This window comes from Leptodactylus fuscus, chromosome 4, assembly GCF_031893055.1.
Source record: "Leptodactylus fuscus isolate aLepFus1 chromosome 4, aLepFus1.hap2, whole genome shotgun sequence".
NCBI lineage: Eukaryota > Metazoa > Chordata > Amphibia > Anura > Leptodactylidae > Leptodactylus > Leptodactylus fuscus.
Genome location: NC_134268.1, coordinates 199,671,371 through 199,692,939, shown reverse-complemented (window position 1 = coordinate 199,692,939; position 21,569 = coordinate 199,671,371). Strand labels below are relative to the sequence as shown.

The window sequence follows — 21,569 nt, the reverse complement described above, 5'->3', positions numbered from 1 at the left end:
TAACCCAATCTGTATCAGTCAGACAACTGAGAATTATGCTGAAATTAATATTTGGCACAGTACACGTATAACCTATTAATTTACTGAATTGGGCCATGGAAGCAGGGTTGGGGCACGAGTGGTACATGGACGACATCTGTGGGCTGTTCATTCCCAGCTGGCAGAAAGAACAGGTCGTGTTCTGAAGAACAGGTCACACATCTTTTCTGTTGGCACAGAATTTGGCTATTACACTGGCTACCTGGTCAGCAGGGTCAGATTTGCCTACGGACAGCTGTGACACAGGCAAGGGTTGAACATGTTTATTGCACAGTCCTACAAGTGCACGACTATAGATACATGACAAGAATCACCGCACGAGCCCCGTTTTAGGTCATTTTATTTAATAAATAAGTTCAGTTAACAGTACTGTAAAAAGTGAACAACTGCTAAAATAAAAAGGCACTTAAAAACAAGAAATGTGACAAACACGAACAGAGGCAAAGCAAACGGTCCGAGGGGTAATATACAATGTATCTGTATGGCACAAATTTAGAACAAACCATAATGTAACAAAGGCAGATTACAATTAAATGGTCACAGGGTCACAAGAGTCAGGCGAAATCCTGAGGATATCAAGACAGACTGAACAGCAAGAGAAGGAAGCACCAGATTTAGAAATAAAAGGGATTGACCATTTGGGAAAAAAAAGGTCTGCTTTTGTTAGAAAAACAGCGCCCCCTCTGACCAGAGGTAGCATCTGATATTGCAACTCCGTTCTAATAACCCATTTGGACATATCGGTCACATTACTGCCTCCTCCTCCTGAGCTGGGGCATTGCCATAGCACAGGTAGCTAGTGGTGAAAACGGGAGTGGGAGGGGGCGGAGTAACCCAAATCCAAATCGTGTGACCTCGGGGTTGGAACTGGCATGAAAACCCCCCCAAAGTAAAATGAAACTCCCTGGAAACCCTTTAAACGGAGTAGAGATGCAATACCAGTCACTGCCATCGACAATAGGGGGCGCAGTTTCTTAAAGAACAAAAAGCAAGCCTTTTTTATTATTTCTGCTCATCTCCTTTAACACATTAAAGAAAAAGCACGCTCATGACAAAAATTTAAGGCCTTTAAAGAAATAATGCACTGTGATTTTTTTTTTTTTTGGCTAGGTAAAGTTAGGCAGCTATTGGTGCAGAGCTGGAATTTACCGAGGACCCTCTGGGACGTTATTCCATCCGATAGATTTAGCATTTCCCTTTCGGTTCACTTTCACTGACATTCGCTCGCAATACACATAACAAACCCAATCTGGCCGCACCTTCCGAACCCGCTGACGCCTGAGGTACGCGTTACGTCCGTAAATTCCAGCCCTGCCGATCCCTGTGAAGCAGACCCAGAATCATCATAATACTCTCATCAGAAAGGCCTTCAGTGATTAACCCTTCATCCCCAAAGCTATCCGCTTACGCAAAGGCACAAGGTGACCTTCAATGACTTAAAGGCTGCGCGGTCAGCGAGGTTTCTACAGTCCAATGGCACCGATTGCTTTTATCTTGCAAACCAGGTTTTGCAAAAAAATTTTTTTTTACATAATCTGTACAAGTGAAAATCTGAACATCAAACACTGTTATGCTTTAGTAAATCATTGCAGTACTGCCCATCTGATCCCAGCGGGTGGGTAGGAAAACAAAAACAAAATAATAAAATTTTTTTTTTGCTACTTTGCATACACAGTGTAGTAAAATGTACACAAAATAAAAAAAATGTTCATTTTCCCTCATATTTCGGATTCACCACCGTTGTCACTGCACTTTTGTAGATGGGATTTTCACCCTAAAATTGGGAGAAAAGCAAAAAAGTTGGAAAAAAAAAAAATTCTGACTATTGACATCGGTGAGGAAATAACGTGAAGGATATCAAAGCATTCCTGCTGAATACACACATGGACACCGTGCACTCAGGGTCGGACTGGGGTGTGTAGGGCCCACCAGTGGAATTGTTTCTAGGGGCCCACCACCAGGAACCTGCAGACCAGCGATACCAAGACAGGGCAGCTAAAGGTAATACCATCTCGGGAGCCATGCTGCTCACCCGCCATACAATGTGCAACATACTACCTAAACCTACTGCTACACTCTGTATGGAAAGTGATCAGCGTGGCTCCTAGAAATGTTACCATTATCTGTAGCTCCACTGTCCTGGAAGAACTGATCTGCAGAGGTCCTGGATGTTGTATCATCACAGATGTAATACTGATGGCCTATCCTAAGGACAGACCATCAACATTATAAAGATGGATAAATGCTTTAAAGATTTGTCCAGGTATTGGATCAACCCATGTGCCTGATGGAAGGTGTAAAATAAAAAAAATAAATAAAAAGCGCCTTCACCTGTCCCCATTGCTCCATTGTCCGCCGCCAGTGTCCATTTAGTCTTGTGTCGGCACCTCCTTGCTGGGAGTCCTGCACCTCATGGGACCACTGAAACCAATTAGATCCAGGATTTCCAGAAATGAGGCCATGAGACCGAACAGACAGGCAGGAGGATAACGGGGTGCTGGGGACAAAAGCTCAATGAAAACCACTGCGTCTCACGTCTGCGCCTAATCTTTAAAGAGGACCTTTCACCATTTGGGGCACATGTGGATTAATACACTGCTAGAAAGGCGTTTATGTCAGTCAGTAACGCCCTTCCTCACAGTAGCGTCTATTGCGCTGTACTGGTTGAGGGGGCTTTGCTTACCGCCTAGTGATGACGCTGAGCGGTGAGGAACGCTTCCGATCTCACAGTACAGTGCAATAGATGCTGCTGGGAAGAAGAACGTTCCTGACTGACTGTCAGAAATGCCCTTCTGACAGTGAAGAGCTACGGTACCGGCACCGATAGCTCTTTACTGGGGGCACAGAACAGGAAAGCTGCACTGAATTCAGCGCTTTCTAGCGGTATATAAAACCGCATGTGCCTCAGGAGGTGAAAGGTCCTCTGTAACATCTCAATATACTGTACATCACACTAAAAGGATAAGACCTAACAGCGTCCCACAGCCAAAAAGCGCTGCAGGAAAACCCCCGGCGGCAACACATTAGTTTTTCCTGCAGCGCTTTTTTCAGAAACTCCACAGAGGTTTGCTCTGAGGACTTTCTGTTTCCATTATACCTATACTGCAACACTACACACTCATACATATACATTCATATATACTCACACACATATATATATATATATATAATTAGCATATACACATTTATGTACATTCATATACCATATATACTATATACAGTATACTCCCCTATATACATACACTCACACATTATAGCATACTGTATATACACACACATACCTGTATACAAACATACAGTCCTCACACAGTATACAAGTTACATACTTTAACCCTTAAGTACTATCATGGTGTCTATCATAATGATATGTGTGTGATAGTGGTGCATGATAGACACCATGATAGGACTTAATGGTTAAACAAATGTACACATATACATATTAAACATTACATTTTACTAAAAAAAAAAGGAAAAAATATACTCACATTTGTGGATCATTGCAGCAGCAGCAGACTCCTCTGTCTCCACACGGGCCGATGTAAGCGATGACTCACTGCTGGGAGGGGGAGGGGAAGGAAGTTCGGGCTGCTGAGAGATCGCTTCTAAAGATTGCAGGGATAGCAGCTGCCCCTGGTGTGCTCTGTCCTCGGGATGTATACTTTCCTTATATTAATAGGGAAAGTATAGCATCGGCAGGAGGCCCCTCTGTGTAAGTGTCGGGGCCCTGGGAAACTGGCAGCCGGCCATCTTTAGTAATTACAGCGCTGCCGGCAGCCTGGGGCCCGAGCTTACCGATCGGGCCCCTGCCACTAGCAGTGCTCAGTTTATCAATGCAAATGCACTGGACAGGGGCCTGAACCAGCCCCTGACATCCCGATCGGGCCCCTGACCAGTGCTTCTGCATTGACGAAATGAGCACTGTCAGTCCAGGCTGGGGCCTATCGGGGGATTCCCCGGTACCCCGGCGGGCCAGTCCGACCCTGCGTGCACTCACTATAGGAGGATCCCGCACAAACACGGTTAGCAAAATCGTCCACACACGGAAAAGAAATCATTTGCAGATTTTTTTCCTCCAAGGATTTGCAGCAACTCACAGCAAAATACATTTAGAAACAGATTATGTTGCAGATTTCACCCCACTACATTAAAGGTAAATGCACACCTTGTATATTCGCTGCGGATTTTCTTTGCTAAGATGATGCAAGTCTAAAAGTCGTATCTACACGAAAATCTGCAGCAAGACCAAGCTCAGGATTTCATCCTTTGTGTTGCATATGGCAAGTGCATGTCAAAATCTGCTTACAAATCCACACAAACACAGGCAGGTTTGTTCCAGTGTTCACGTAGCTGGTTTGTAGCGCTGTTTAGTCTGCACCGTGGGGCAACCTCTGCACAATTTTGTACCCGCTGCAAGAAGATAAACCATGAAAACCTGATGGACCTACTGTCATAGAGTTACTGGGACATGGACCTGACCGTGTGCATGTAGCCAGGCTGTGGTTAAGGTAAGTGAGCATAGGCTGCATAATGGACGGGAATGAGGACTGTCCCGAGTTCAGCCCCAGTTCACGGAAATGTGGAACTGCACAACCATGCGTATGGGGCCATAAAAATGAATGGGTCATTGTGTTAACCGTGAAAAACACAGCTATATAGCACATGGACAATGCACATGGTCATGTGCATGAGGCCTTAGGCCCAGTCCATATCTACGTTCGGTAATCCATTCGGGGAGTCTGCATGGGGACCCCCCAAATGGACTATTGAACGCAATGACAAGTGGTGAGCAGTGAAAGCATACGGACCCCATAGACTATAATGGGGCCCGTGTGCTTTCCGCACGGTCTCCGCACCAGTCATGTGGACAGGAAAGTAGATCATGAAGTACTTTTCCGTGCACGTTCCATGCGGACACCGCAGACCCCATTATAGTCCATGGGGTCCATGTGCTTTCATAAGTTCACCACTTGCCAATGCCTTTGGTATTCCGCTTGGGGGGGGGGGGGGTTTCCAATGTGGACTCCCCGAATGGCTTACCAAATGCTGATGTGAACCAGGCTTTAGTCTGCAAATATGTCCTGTATAGAGTAAAATCTTGATGCCAGTAAAGCTTAGCTGTCAATTTGCATATCCATAACACATGAGACTGTTAGAATCATATCTTCTATCTCGTATTTGTCATCCATTTTTCTCTAGCAAAGATATGTAGTCTTGTCTCAAAAGGAATTGGTTAGACTAATTAACATGGAGATGCTATGGGCTACCAGGAAATGGAATGCTAATGAATCCTTATCTAGCTGATTGACTTCAGAGTTGCACCTTTGTGTCAAGAGTGTGTAACTCAGGATGTCTATAGAACCCTGAAAGTTAGATCCAAGAAGTGACACCAGGCCTTTGATCTCTAATTATCTCCGGAGCCTTGAGATACACATATACAATGAGTGGGGTGGGGGTTAGCTTCCTGGTGGAATGTAATGCTTTAGCCAATGGATAGAGGCTACCATTCCACATCCAATCCTGGTATGTTATGTTATGTCATAAGTCCAACCTGCTTTTGTCTGTATAAATATTGACTCTCTGTAACAATAAATCAGAACTCACTTGATACACTATCAGCTGCGTGTGTGTGTGGCTTCTCCAGGCCCAATGGGTGGTAGCCCATCTAGGCCTGTTAATTATTTAATTTGGAACCCTGCAATTTAATGTCCCCAACAAATTGGCGCCCAACGTGGGGCTTGAGAAATAAGGAGACGGTTTACTGATCCCCCGGACGACCAGTGATTACAGAAGTTCCTGGGACCACAGATCCAACAAAAGTCAGCGCTGCAGGTAAGAACTTTTTTCTTACCAATCCGATCTGTGTTTCTAAGGACTTTGTTTTCCTGTCCGAGTGTGAGGTAAACACATATGTTCCTTATATAGATATCTCAAGTTTTTCTTTGCAAAGAACCTAAAAGCAGTATGTTGTATGGGTGTTGCTAGACAGAAACTTGAGCTGATCTGTTGTGGTTGTGCATTCATTGTATTCATTTGTGTTCTGTAGAAAGTAAGTAGTCACGTGACAAAGGGACATAGTTAGAGATGAGCGAACACTAAAATGTTCGAGGTTCGAAATTCGATTCGAACAGCCGCTCAATGTTCGTGTGTTCGAACGGGTTTCGAACCCCATTATAGTCTATGGGGAACAGATACTCGTTAAGGGGGAAACCCAAATCCGTGTCTGGAGGGTCACCAAGTCCACTATGACACCCCAGGAAATGATGCCAACACCTCTGGAATGACACTGGGACAGCAGGGGAAGCATGTCTGGGGGCATCTAACACACCAAAGACCCTCTATTACCCCAACATCACAGCCTAACAACTACACACTTTACACACTCAATACCACCTCTCTGACAGTAGGAAAACACCTTGAAACATGTGTATTTGGCACTTGCAGTGAGGAGAGCTTGTCACCAGCAGTGAATTTGGCCCTTGTAGTAAGTTGAGGTTGGCACCAACATTTGTTTTGAAAATCAGGGTGGATTGAGCCTCTAACCAGTAGAGTTTGGGCAAATTCATGGTGGAGGGAGCCTCTAAAAACCCCAGTTTGGACCAATTCATGGTGGAGGGAGCCTCTAAAAACCCCAGTTTGGACCAATTCATGATGGAGGGAGCCTCTAAACAGCCCAGTTTGGGCAAATTCATGGTGGAGGGAGCCTCTAAAAACCCCCAGTTTGGACCAATTCATGGTGGAGGGAGCCTCTAAAAACCCCAGTTTGGACCAATTCATGGTGGAGGGAGCCTCTAAACAGCCCAGTTTGGGCAAATTCATGGTGGAGGGAGCCTCTAAAAACCCCAGTTTGGACCAATTCATGGTGGAGGGAGCCTCTAAAAACCCCAGTTTGGACCAATTCATGGTGGAGGGAGCCTCTAAAAACCCCAGTTTGGACCAATTCATGATGGAGGGAGCCTCTAAACAGCCCAGTTTGGGCAAATTCATGGTGGAGGGAGCCTCTAAAAACCCCCAGTTTGGACCAATTCATGGTGGAGGGAGCCTCTAAAAACCCCAGTTTGGACCAATTCATGGTGGAGGGAGCCTCTAAAAACCCCAGTTTGGACCAATTCATGGTGGAGGGAGCCTCTAAAAACCCCAGTTTGGACCAATTAATGGTGGAGGGAGCCTCTAAACAGCCCAGTTTGGGCAAATTCATGGTGGAGGGAGCCTCTAAACAGCCCAGTTTGTCCCATGCATCCGGGACCGCGCGGCGCGTTTAGTTCATGATTCCCCCCTCCATAGCGGGCGCTTTTCGCGAGTTCTTTAATGATTTGTATAATTTGAAGGGTCATTATGCCGACCTGGACCCGGAGACTGCTCTGACTAAGATAAGGGAATATGTGGCGTTTACTGCCCTCCCTACTTTGGATGCGGATGATAGGTCTGCCCTCGACTCTCCCTTTACCGAGGAGGAGCTGACGGAGGCTATTCAGTCGTCCCCTTTGGGCAAATCCCCGGGCCCGGACGGTTTTACCCCTCGTTTCTTTAAAACTTGCAAGGCTCAGGTTGTCCCCCTCCTCCTTCGTGTGTTTAATAGTCTGGATGCGGATACTCCTTTCGCGAGTCAGTCTCTTTCTGCTTCGATTGTGGTTCTTCCTAAACCGGGTAAGGACCCCCATTGTTGCGCGAGTTATCGCCCTATCTCTCTCCTCAATATTGACATAAAACTTTACGCGAAGCTTCTGGCGAATCGTCTTTCCTCTCTGATGCCTCGCTTGGTCCACACTGATCAGGTGGGGTTCATCCCAGGTCGGGAAGCCAGGGACAACATCTGTAAGACTCTCTTAGTTACGGGTGCCGCGCGCTCCAGGGGTACTCCCTTGTGCCTCTTGTCTATCGACGCCGAGAAGGCGTTCGACCGCGTTCATTGGGACTTTCTGCGCGCCACCCTGGAACAAGTGAATGTTGGCTCCGGTTTCTTGCGTAAGGTTCTGTCCCTATACGGCGACGCCTCAGCGCGGGTCCGGGTTAATGGCCTATTGTCTGATCCCTTTTCTGTGCGTAATGGTACTAGACAGGGCTGCCCCTTATCTCCTTTACGCCTTTGTAATGGAACACCTGGCGGTCGCGCTTCGATCTCGCACAGATGTCTCGGGTCTTCCGCTGGCCCAGTCTCAGGTTCGCCTAGCTCTTTATGCTGACGACTTATTGCTTTATGTTGCTCGGCCGCATGACTCCTTTCCTGCGATCCTTGACGAATTCTGACGATATAGTAATGCCTCTAATTTTAAAGTCAATCTTTCCAAGAGCGAGGCCCTTAACATTTCCCTCGCACAGTCGGAGGTTTTGCAATTGGCTGCTAGTTACCCCTTTAAGTGGCAGCCCTGCTCTATTAAGTATCTGGGTGTTCGGATTCCTGCCGACCCCTCTGCCTTGGTTGAGTTGAATTACCTCCCTCTGCTCGAGAGAACTGCTGTCGATCTGCGGGCGTACAGGTCTCTGGGGTTGTCTTGGTTCGGCCGCATTAATGCTTTAAAAATGGACGTCGTGCCCAGGTTCCTTTACCTTTTCCAAGCCCTTCCGATCCCTGTGTCTAGGCGTTACTTTAAGTCTCTTCAGTCGATGTTTGGTAGATTTGTCTGGGGCTCCTCACGTAGCAGGATTAAATTCCGGACCCTTGCTCGTCGCAAGACTAATGGGGGGGCGGGGCTTCCTGACCCTTTCTTATATTACCGCTCGGCGATCCTGCTCCGCCTCTTCGACTGGCGTTTTCGGGCTCTGGATAAACAATGGGTCTCCATTGAAGCGGAGCTTCTCTCTGCCCATCTTGCCTCTCTTCCGTGGATCCCCTCTCATTTTCGGCCGGCCTTAACTCGCGTCTCTCTTCTTTCTTCCCACTTTCTGTCCACTTGGGATTCCGTCTGCTCCTCTCTTTCCCTTGCCAAGGTCCCGGGTCGCCTGACGCCTCTGTTTCGGAATGGTATGTTCCCCCCCGGCCGCACCGCTCATCATTTCCTTTGTTGGTCCATTTTTGACGATGTCCGTCTGGGGTCCGTTGCTGGGTCCTCTGCTCTGTCTCCTCTTAGCCTGTTACAGGCTTCTTCCCCTGACTTTACATTGTCTTGGCTAGAATACAACCAACTTGCTTCTTTTCTTCGTCGGTTCTCTTTGCAGCCCATCCTCTCTGCTGCCCCGACCGCCTTGGAGTCCGAATTCCTCCGTTCCGGGGTACCGACTAGGGTTCTTTCCACTCTTTATGACATTCTCCTTACGGCATCTGCCCCCGGTCTTCCCCCCTTTACCAAAGCTTGGGACTCTGATTTGGGCCCCCGTTTGTCTGCTGCTGATTGGGAACGTTCCTTCCTGTTGACTCACAAGCTGCCTTTGCCCTGTAGTGCGCAGGAGAAGAACTATAAAATCTTGTCCCGTTGGTACCGTTGTCCGACCCTCTTGCATCGCATTTTCCCCTCTGTGTCGGACGAGTGTTGGCGCTGTGGTTCAGCTGTGGGCTCCTTCCTCCATATCTGGTGGGACTGCGGAAAGATTCAGGAGTTTTGGTCTTCTGTCTTTTCCCTGTACTCTAAGGTCAGTGGTCGCTCTGTGTCCCCATCCCCTCAACTGGCCCTCCTCTCTCTTATTCCTGGTAAGATTTCTAGGGTCAAAGGTGACTTACTACGTCATTTTCTGACGGCCGCCAGGATGGTCATTCCACGTCATTGGCGTAGCTCGGTGGTTCCCTCCCTGTTGGAGTAGCTCCAGGAATTCCTCCTCATTAGAAGGATGGAGGCTATTGTAGCGGAGGACCTTGTGGATTCGTCTAAATTCGAGACCCTCTGGCGGCCGTGGATTGTGTTTCAAGATTCGACTGAGTTCTCCGCTTTTTCCTTAACCCTTTTTTCCGGTGGTTCTCCTTTTGGGGTCTTTAAGTGTCTTTCGTTCCACTTTTCTTCTTCTGTCTCGCTCTGTTCCTCTTTTCTGAGTTAGATGTTGTTCTCCTTCCCCCCCTTTCGTTTCCTGTCCTTGTGGTGTCTTGTCTTCCCCTAGTTCTGTGTTGTTCTGGTGCTGCTCCTGGGGCTGTGTTGTGTCTCCAGTTTTTCTCTTTGATTTGTTTTGATTTGTGCTCTGCTGGCACTTATGCCTCTCGTTTAGCCCATTTAGGGCACTGTTTTGCCGTTTTTCTGTTATTGCACTTGCTTTTGGTTAGTCTTCTTTTTGTTATTTTGTGATATACTGTGTTTGTTTCTTTATTTTGAAAATTTCAATAAAATTCAGTTTACACCTAAACAGCCCAGTTTGGACCAATTCATGGTGGAGGGAGCCTCTAACCAGCAGAGTTGGTGGAAATCAGGGTGGAGGGAGCCTCTAACCAGCCCAGTTTGGACCAATTCATGGTGGAGGGAGCCTCTAAAAACCCCAGTTTGGACCAATTCATGGTGGAGGGAGCCTCTAAACAGCTCAGTTTGGGCAAATTCATGGTGGAGGGAGCCTCTAAACAGCCCAGTTTGGGCAAATTCATGGTGGAGGGAGCCTCTAAAACCCCCAGTTTGGACCAATTCATGGTGGAGGGAGCCTCTAAAAACCCCAGTTTGGACCAATTCATGGTGGAGGGAGCCTCTAAACAGCCCAGTTTGGACCAATTCATGGTGGAGGGAGCCTCTAACCAGCAGAGTTGGTGGAAAGCAGGGTGGAGGGAGCCTCTAACCAGCAGAGTTGGTGGAAATCAGGGTGGAGGGAGCCTCTAACCAGCAGAGTTGTGGGAAAGCAGGGTGGAGGGAGCCTCTAACCAGCAGAGTTGTGGGAAATCAGGGTGGAGGGAGCCTCTAACCAGCAGAGTTGTGGGAAAGCAGGGTGGAGGGAGCCTAGTATTAGCAGAATTGTGCAACGCTTATGGTGGATGAGTATGAGGATGCGGAGGAATTGGAGAGGTTGAGTACAGACATGGAGTTTCATGTTGGGGTGCTTTACACAGGTGGGCACAAAAATGAAGGCTCTATCCAGTGGTGGTTCATTTTTATCAAAGTGAGCCGGTCGGCACTCTCAGCTGACAGACGGGTGCGCTTGTCAGTGATGATGCCACCGGCTGCACTGAACACCCTCTCAGATAGGACGCTGGCGGCAGGACAGGACAGCACCTCCAAGGCATATAGGGCAAGTTCAAGCCACAGGTCCAACTTTGACACCCAATACGTGTAGGGCGCAGAGGGGTCGGAGAGGACAGGGCTGTGGTTGGAATGGTATTCCCGCAACATGCGCCTATACTTCTCACGCCTGGTGACACTAGGACCCTCCGTGGCGGCACTTTGGCGAGGGGGTGCCATCAAGGTGTCCCAGACCTTAGACAGTGTGCCCCTCGTTTGTGTGGACCGGGGAGAACTTGGTTGCCTACTGGAGGAACTGCCCTCCCTGCCGCCAACGTCACATGCTGGAAACATCTCCATCATATTCTGCACCAATTGCCTGTGGCAAGCATTGATGCGATTGGCCCTCCCCTCTACCGGAATAAAAGACGAGATGTTGTTTTTATACCGGGGGTCAAGGATAGCAAAGATCCAGTACTGGTTGTCCTCCATGATTTTGACAATACGCTTGTCGGTTGTAAAGCACCCCAACATGAACTCAGCCATGTCTGCCACAGTGTTAGTTGGCATGACTCCTCTGGCCCCACCGGAAAGTTCAATCTCCATTTCCTCCTCATCCTCCATGTCTACCCATCCGCGCTGCAACAATGGGACGATTCGAAGTTGCCCGGAAGCCTTCTGTATCACCATCACATCATCGGACAACTCTTCTTCCTCCTCCTCCTCCTCCATTAAACGCAGTGAAGCGGACAGATGTGTGGACCTACTCTCCAGCTGTGACGGATCGGATGCTATCCCTAACTCCTCTGTGTGATCTGAGTTATACCTGATGTCAATCAGGGATTCTCTCAGAACACACGAGCGGGATTGTAAGGCTCACCATCGCATCCTCAGAGCTCACCTTCCTTGTGGACTCCTCAAAGACCCGTAGGATGTCACAAAGGTCTCATCCATGGCCACTCATGGATGAGAAACTGAGGCAGCTGACTTTGTGGCACCCTAGGGTTTTGTAGCTGGTATTCCATCAAAGGTCTCTGCTGCTCAACCACTCTATTCAACATCTGAAATGTTGAGTTCCAGCGTGTGGGGACGTCGCACAAAAGCCGGTGTTGTGGCACATGCAGGCGTTGCTGGAGAGATTTTAAGCTAGTAGCGGCTACTGTCGACTTGCGAAAGTGGGCGCACATGCGCCGCACTTTCACCAGTAGCTCTGGAACATTGGGGTAGCTCTTTAGGAAACGTTGCACCACTAGGTTGAAGACGTGGGCCAGGCATGGAACATGTTGGAGTCCGGCAAGCTCCAGAGCTGCTACCAGGTTCCGGCCGTTATCACAAACGACCATGCCTGGGCCCAGGTGCAGCGGCTCAAACCATATTGCCGTCTCATCGAGGAGGGCATCCCTCACCTCGGAGGCAGTGTGCTGTCTGTCCCCCAAGCTGATCAGCTTCAGCACAGCCTGCTGACGTCTACCAACGCCAGTGCTGCAACGTTTCCAACTCGTAGCTGGGGTCAATCTAACAGCGGAGGAGGAGGCGGAGGAGGAGGCGGTAGCAGAGGAGGAGGCGGTAGCAGAGGAGGAGGCGGTAGCAGAGGAGGAGGCGGTAGCAGAGGAGGAGGCGGTAGCGGAGGAGGAGGCGGTAGCGGAGGAGGAGGAGGGGGGTGTTCTTCTCGTGTCCCTGCCAGGAATGTTAGGCGGGGAGACTAGGTACACCGGGCCAGTTTGGGAAGCAGTCCCAGCCTCAACTACATTCACCCAGTGTGCCGTCAGTGAAATGTAGCGTCCCTGTCCGCATGCACTTGTCCACGCGTCGGTGGTCAAGTGGACCTTTGTGCAAAGCGCGGAACTAAGGGCCCGCCTGATGTTGAGTGACACGTGCTGGTGCAAGGCGGGGACGGCACACCGGGAGAAGTAGTGACGGCTAGGGACGGCATAGCGAGGTGCCGCAGTTGCCATCAGGTCCAGGAAGGCGGGAGTTTCAACAAGCCGGCAGTTTAGCGATGTTGGCGTTCAAAGTTTGCGCGTGTGGGTGGTTGGCAGTGTATTTCTGCCGCCGCTCCAATGTCTGAGAGATGGTGGGTTGTTGTAAAGAAGCGCCTGATGGTGCCTTTGATGGTGCAGGAGAAGGAGATAAGACAGGAACAGGGGAGGATGAGGGAGAAGTCAACAAAGTGGCGGAGGCAGATGAAGTGGTGTCCTGGCTCGTCCTCTGGAGTGCATCGCCAGCACAGTCAGCAGTGGCAGTGGCAGAGGCAGAGGCAGAGGCAGTGGCAGTGGCGTGAACGGCAGGCGGCCTTTGTCCTGCCGTTGCTGCCTGCCACTGATTCCAGTGCTTGGATTCCAAATGACGGCGTATTGAAGTGGTGGACAGGTTGCTCTTCTCAGAGCCCCTAATCAATTTCGAGAGGCAAATTGTGCAGACAACACTATATCTGTCCTCGGCGCATTCCTTGAAAAAACTCCACACCTTCGAGAAACGTGCCCTCGAGGTGGGAGTTTTTCGGGGCTGGGTACGAACTGGAACATCTTGGGAGATTCCGGGTGTGGCCTGGCTTCGCCTAAGCTGCTGACCTCTGCCTCTGCCTCTAGCTACCCTTTTTGGTGCTGCACCTGCCTCAACATCCACACTACTTTCCCCGCTTGACATCCCCCCTGTCCAGGTCGGGTCAGTGTCCTCATCATCCACCACTTCCTCTTCCAACTCCTGTCTCATCTCCTCCCGCACAATGCGCCGGTCAACTGGATGCCCTGACGGCAACTGCGTCACATCATCGTCGATGAGGGTGGGTTGCTGGTCATCCACCACCAAATCGAACGGAGATGGAGGAGACTCTAGTGTTTGAGCATCTGGACACAGATGCTCCTCTGTTAGGTTCGTGGAATCGTGACGTGGAGAGGCAGGTTGAGGGACAATGAAAGGAGCGGAGAACAGCTCTGGGGAGCAGGGACAGTTGGGGTTATTGTTCTGTGAAGCTTGGGAATTTTGGGAGGAAGGAGGACAAGACTGTTGGGTAATAGGAGGAGAGGAGGCAGAGTCTGACTGGCTGCTGGACAATGTGCTGTAAGCGTTCTCTGACAGCCATTGCAAGACCTGTTCCTGGTTCTCGGGCCTACTAAAGTTTGTACCCTGCAGTTTAGTTAATGTGGCAAGCAACCCTGGCACTGTGGAGTGGCGCAATGCTTGCTGCCCCACAGGAGTAGGCACGGGACGCCCTGTGGCTTCACTGCTACCTTGCTCCCCAGAACCATTCCCCCGACCTCACCCACGGCCTCGTCCACGTCCCTTTCCGGGAGCCTTGCGCATTTTGAATTCCCAGTTAGAAATTGGCACTATATACCAGTAGCAAAAATTGTGGGTGCACGTAACCCCAATATATTCTTTGAATTCCCAGTCAGACAATGGCACTATATACCAGTAGCAAGAAATGAGGGTATTTATAACCCCAATATATTCTTTGAATTCCCAGTCAGACAATGGCACTATATACCAGTAGCAAGAAATGAGGGTATTTATAACCCCAATATATTCTTTGAATTCCCAGTCAGACAATGGCACTATATACCAGTAGCAAGAAATGAGGGTATTTATAACCCCAATATATTCTTTGAATTCCCAGTCAGACAATGGCACTATATACCAGTAGCAAAAATTGTGGGTGCATGTAACCCCAATATACTCTTTGAATTACCAGTCAGAAACTGGCACTATATGGCAGTAGCAAGAAATGAGGGTATTTATAACCCCAATATATTCTTTGAATTACCAGTCAGACAATGGCACTATATACCAGTAGCAAGAAATGAGGGTATTTGTAACCCCAATATATTCTTTGAATTCCCAGTCAGACAATGGCACTATATACCAGTAGCAAGAAATGAGGGTATTTGTAACCCCAATATATTCTTTGAATTCCCAGTCAGACAATGGCACTATATACCAGTAGCAAAAATTGTGGGTGCACGTAACCCCAATATATTCTTTGAATTACCAGTCAGAAACTGGCACTATATGGCAGTAGCAAGAAATGAGGGTATTTGTAACCCCAATATATTCTTTGAATTCCCAGTCAGACAATGGCACTATATACCAGTAGCAAGAAATGAGGGTATTTGTAACCCCAATATATTCTTTGAATTCCCAGTCAGACAATGGCACTATATACCAGTAGCAAAAATTGTGGGTGCACGTAACCCCAATATATTCTTTGAATTCCCAGTCAGACAATGGCACTATATACCAGTAGCAAAAATTGTGGGTGCACGTAACCCCAATATATTCTTTGAATTCCCAGTCAGACAATGGCACTATATACCAGTAGCAAGAAATGAGGGTATTTATAACCCCAATATATTCTTTGAATTCCCAGTCAGACAATGGCACTATATACCAGTAGCAAGAAATGAGGGTATTTATAACCCCAATATATTCTTTGAATTCCCAGTCAGACAATGGCACTATATACCAGTAGCAAGAAATGAGGGTATTTATAACCCCAATATATTCTTTGAATTCCCAGTCAGACAATGGCACTATATACCAGTAGCAAGAAATGAGGGTATTTGTAACCCCAATATATTCTTTGAATTCCCAGTCAGACAATGGCACTATATACCAGTAGCAAGAAATGAGGGTATTTGTAACCCCAATATATTCTTTGAATTCCCAGTCAGACAATGGCACTATATACCAGTAGCAAAAATTGTGGGTGCACGTAACCCCAATATATTCTTTGAATTACCAGTCAGAAACTGGCACTATATGGCAGTAGCAAGAAATGAGGGTATTTGTAACCCCAATATATTCTTTGAATTCCCAGTCAGACAATGGCACTATATACCAGTAGCAAGAAATGAGGGTATTTGTAACCCCAATATATTCTTTGAATTCCCAGTCAGACAATGGCACTATATACCAGTAGCAAGAAATGAGGGTATTTGTAACCCCAATATATTCTTTGAATTCCCAGTCAGACAATGGCACTATATACCAGTAGCAAAAATTGTGGGTGCACGTAACCCCAATATATTCTTTGAATTACCAGTCAGAAACTGGCACTATATGGCAGTAGCAAGAAATGAGGGTATTTGTAACCCCAATATATTCTTTGAATTCCCAGTCAGACAATGGCACTATATACCAGTAGCAAGAAATGAGGGTATTTATAACCCCAATATATTCTTTGAATTACCAGTCAGAAACTGGCACTATATGGCAGTAGCAAGAAATGAGGGTATTTGTAACCCCAATATATTCTTTGAATTCCCAGTCAGACAATGGCACTATATACCAGTAGCAAAAATTGTGGGTGCACGTAACCCCAATATATTCTTTGAATTCCCAGTCAGACAATGGCACTATATACCAGTAGCAAGAAATGAGGGTATTTATAACCCCAATATATTCTTTGAATTCCCAGTCAGACAATGGCACTATATACCAGTAGCAAGAAATGAGGGTATTTATAACCCCAATATATTCTTTGAATTACCAGTCAGAAACTGGCACTATATGGCAGTAGCAAGAAATGAGGGTATTTGTAACCCCAATATATTCTTTGAATTCCCAGTCAGACAATGGCACTATATACCAGTAGCAAGAAATGAGGGTATTTATAACCCCAATATATTCTTTGAATTACCAGTCAGAAACTGGCACTATATGGCAGTAGCAAGAAATGAGGGTATTTGTAACCCCAATATATTCTTTTGAATTCCCAGTCAGACAATGGCACTATATACCAGTAGCAAGAAATGAGGGTATTTGTAACCCCAATATATTCTTTGAATTCCCAGTCAGACAATGGCACTATATACCAGTAGCAAAAATTGTGGGTGCACGTAACCCCAATATATTCTTTGAATTACCAGTCAGAAACTGGCACTATATGGCAGTAGCAAGAAATGAGGGTATTTGTAACCCCAATATATTCTTTGAATTCCCAGTCAGACAATGGCACTATATACCAGTAGCAAAAATTGTGGGTGCACATAACCCCAATATATTCTTTGAATTCCCAGTGAGACAATGGCACTGTATACCAGTAGCAAAAATTGTGGGTGCACGTAACCCCAATATATTCTTTGAATTCCCAGTCAGACAATGGCACTATATACCAGTAGCAAAAATAGTGGGTGTATATAGCCCCAATTCTATTGCTAGGGGACTTGCAGGGTATTTCTGAGGTGAAGGTGGGGGGGGCACACCGTTGGAACGGGGATTTGGGGTGTATATATGGGGTATACGGGAATACACTGTCAGTGTGTTCCATTCAGGATCCTGGGAAAGCTGGGTTGCGGCGATTGAGCCCGTCAGTGCCACGTTACACTGACAAGCTTCTCCCTGGAATTGAAGTTATATGTAAGCCCAATATATTCTTTGAATTCCCAGTGAGACAATGGCACTATATGGCAGTAGCAAAAATAGTGGGTGTATATAGCCCCAATTCTATTGCTAGGGGACTTGCAGGGTATTTCTGGGGTGAAGGTGGGGAGGCACACCGTTGGAACGGGTATCGGGGGTATATATCGGGTATACGGGAATACACTGTCAGTGTATTCCATTCAGGATCCGCGGAAAGCTGGGTTGCGGCGATTGAGCCCGTCAGTGCCACGTTACACTGACAAGCTTCTCCCTGGAATTTAGCTCTTATAAGAGCTGTTGGTTGTCTTCTCCTTCCTATCCTAGCCTGTCCCTGCCTACCCAGAATCTAACCCCTAGCTAACTGGACGGAAACCTCCGTCCCCGGTGAATTGCAAGCTCAGAATGACGCGAAGCTGGGCGGCGCTGTTCTTTTAAATTAGAGGTCACATGTTTTCGGCAGCCAATGGGTTTTGCCTACTTTTTTCAACGTCACCGGTGTCGTAGTTCCTGTCCCACCTACCCTGCGCTGTTATTGGAGCAAAAAAGGCGCCAGGGAAGGTGAGAGGGGAATCGAGTAATGGCGCACTTTACCACGCGGTGTTCGATTCGATTCGAACATGCCGAACAGCCTAATATCCGATCGAACATGAGTTCGATAGAACACTGTTCGCTCATCTCTAGACATAGTGATCCCTGATCTGACCTTGAAAGTCACTTTCGACTTAGATACTATATATATATATATATATATATATATATATATATATATATATATATATATAGTGTGCAGTATCTTGTGAAAGAAAGGGCAAGAAAAAGGCAGAAATCCTCTAAACTGATCTTGAAAGTCTCCATTGAATAGGAATTTGGGGCAGGAAGAGACAGTGTGTAGTAGGAAAGCACGCAGAACAGAATGGGAGAAGTGCAGAGTCAGCCAGTATGGAAAACAGCTCAAGAGATAGTTAGAGAAAGAGCAGGGAAGAGAGCAGTTGGAAGAGGATGCAATAAACTGTTGAAGAAAGCAAAATGTAGTGCAAATGGAGTGTTAAACAGCAGCCATTGGGAAGGATTTGCCTCTCAATACAGAGGCTGGGTTCAGGATCACAAGCTAGGTGAGATATTGGATAATTGGACGCAGGTAAGCAGGGAAATAGAAAGGGAGGGGTATAGAAATAAGGAACATAAGGGAGTCATGTATTATGCTCCCCCTGAGAAAAACCCACCTCCCTATGGGCAAAACTCTGCACCATCTGCTCCAGGTAATCCTGATGGGTGGACATGTGCTAGATGTGGTCAGAAAAATCCTGATTGGCGTGAGGATTGTTTTAATTGTGGAACACCCCGTCCTAAGCCACAAAAAGGCTTATACCCTGTTATAACTAGAACTGTGTATGTCCCAATGGAGGTAGTGCCACAACAGGAGGAGGCAGATTTGTCTACAGAACAAGCCGACTCCACTGAGACAACCCCTTCTCTTTTTCCCAGGCTTCAAAGTACTAGAAGGACTGAAGTCCGACCCAAAATTGTTGTTGATTATAAACCCTGGTCTCCTTCTGAACAAACTAGCCTTATCTCCCAATTGCCTGACCCTGTCACTAGACCAATGCCTTTTTACCGACATATGGTACAGATTCAGGCCACATATAGTGCCACTTGGAGTGATCTTGCCCCCCTTATAGCTCTTAAAGCTGGGGAAGCAATGGGTAAAATTATAATGAATGCTGTTACAAGCACTGAAGCTGAACCTTCTGCAACCATGATGAAAAATGTTACTTCTGGAAAAGACCTCTGTAGAGGACTTGGGCGATGGGCACTGGATAAATTAAAAGAAACATCCATAGCGCTCAATGATGTGACCCAAGAAAAAGGGGAGTCTGTGGAGCAGTATTTTGCTAGATTGCAGCAAAGGTGGAGTGATCTAGGCTATGATGATATGGGTGGAATGGGAGACTCGCTCATGGCTAGTGCCTTTGTTGAAGGTCTTAAACAACCTTTACAATCAAGGTTGTAAGCCTGTAAACCAGAATGACTGCATAGTGAAGCCCCTGCCTTATTACAAGCTGCCAAGGGCCTTGAGTTAGATCACAGGTCTGAGAAGGAGAAAAAGGTATTGCTTGCCATCAATAATAAAAACTCTGGCCAGAGAACTCACAACAGACAAGGAGGCAAACAAAAACACAATTACAAGTGTCATCACTGTAGGAAGCCAGGCCATTTTATAAAAGACTGTAGGTCTTTAAAAGCTGGAAACCCCCCAGCTCAGGGCACTGACCAATGTGCCAACATCCCTCAATGAGGAGTTGGCAACCCTGTACCAGTCCTCCCTGCAAAAACAGAAGAAGGTGTAGCAATAATACATAAAAGGGGAGGTATTGGGGGAAGAAATCCCCTTCTTAGTGGATACAGGGGCTGCCATTTCTGTTGTTAAAGGATGCCACATACCTTATGAGCTGAGGACTGATGAATCTCAATCTTGTGTTGGATTAGGAGGAAAAAGAATCATTTTAAAAGAAACAGTGCCACTCAATCTGAAGTTTAGAGGGAAAAATGTTGTCACCAAATTGCTTGTTAGTGACGATGTGCCAACATCTCTTATTGGTACTGAGGTGTTAACGGTGCTTGGTGCAAATATAAAATTTGATCCTAGTGGGGAGGTACAAGTGGAAACATCAGCTATTACCACTGATGAATTTTGTATGCTGGCTGTCTCATTGTCTGAGTCATTTCCTGTTTCTGTACTAACTAAGGAGGAATCCACCCAGCTTTCCCAGGTACCAGATAAATTCACAATGAGTGTCAGGCCCCTTCCCCACCTCCTATTGTCCTCTGTATATCCACAGCAGAGGTATCATGGTATGCAGGTTTGGTAGAAGTCAGCAAGAAGGGGGAGAGGAAGGGGAGACAGCAGGTGGCTAAGTTGTCAGCTATAAGTGAAATTGTAACATTGTAACACCACTGGTATAATGTATGGACAATTAGGAATATATGGTTTAATAATTTATAACTTTATAGTGTAAGCTGTTTTCAGTCAATGCCAGTATTTGATTTTGTGTAAGATTATTGTGATGTTACAGTGGTAACAACTTTGATTGGAATCTTGTAAAGGAAAGTGGTAATTAGATGAGTGGGGTTTGCCATGGAAATATTCAAAGACTGCACAGAAATATTAATATGTAATGTTGGTATCAGTATTGGCTGTTTAAATCATATTTAATGTCTTTAGAATTGGATTAATGTCATAAATTTTAGATAATCATTATTATGTTTATTTTCCAGTGATATACACATTGATGAGAAGACGAAGCAATCTAATGACATGTTTTGTTTATTTTTCTTCAATATTCAGCTGTGCAGGAATTATAACTAACCCTGTGATTATTTGTAGGAAAAGAAGAAGATGATATCACTGTACAAAATATATGAAAACTTGACAAGTTCTTTATGACTTAATGGATGTGTGTTGTCTGGAGCTCCAGTGTGAAGTTTGCATGTATGTATGGAAATGAATGGGCCCATATGTGTTACATGTATTTGCTATATGTACATGCTCTGTTTGTTCATGTTTATATTGCTACATTTTCAGTCTCCACAGGGAGCAGATGAAGAAATTGAATGCTGATAACCCCACAGAGGGTGGTTATAAGTAGATATGAAAAGGAGACATAAATTCTTTCCATTGTTGAATATATATATATATATATATATATATATATATATATATATATGTCTTCTGGTGAATATGAGATGTACTTGATATACCATGTACATGTACTAGGTACTCAGTGTTTATTGGTTATGAGTTTATACTATAAACCCATGAATGTTAACAATCGGGAATTATTTTGTGAAAAAGTTGTATCTAATACTTGGACAATGTTATTGGTCATTTCTATTCAGATTGATCCTTCTGATATGGGATTAGGCACCATAAAGGGGTAGGCAATGCATGTGAGCTATCTTAATATGTACACACAGGTAAAGATAAATCGTAGTTTTGCAAAACAAAAAGTGGTATTTCTGCGGCATTGTTTGCTACAAGGTGATAGACATCTGACTAAGTAGATCAGAAGTCACTCGGATATCTGCTCTGTAATGTGTTTTTGTGTATAAACT

The 21,569-nt window shown here is 46.3% G+C and overlaps 1 protein-coding gene across 2 annotated transcripts in view; it reads right to left on the bottom strand.

Moving 5' to 3' along the window:
- Positions 1 to 368: 368 nt before the first annotated feature.
- LOC142200907 (integrin beta-1-A-like) overlaps positions 369 to 21,569 on the bottom strand; it is a 52,916-nt gene continuing 31,715 nt past the window's right edge. For both annotated transcript variants that reach the window (XM_075271609.1, XM_075271610.1), the window contains one exon: positions 369 to 1,813. Coding sequence is in view for 1 of the 2 variants with exons in the window: in XM_075271610.1 (XP_075127711.1) it covers positions 1,748 to 1,813 (66 nt within the window). In the remaining variant the exon portion in view is untranslated. The remainder of the gene's footprint in view (positions 1,814 to 21,569) is intronic.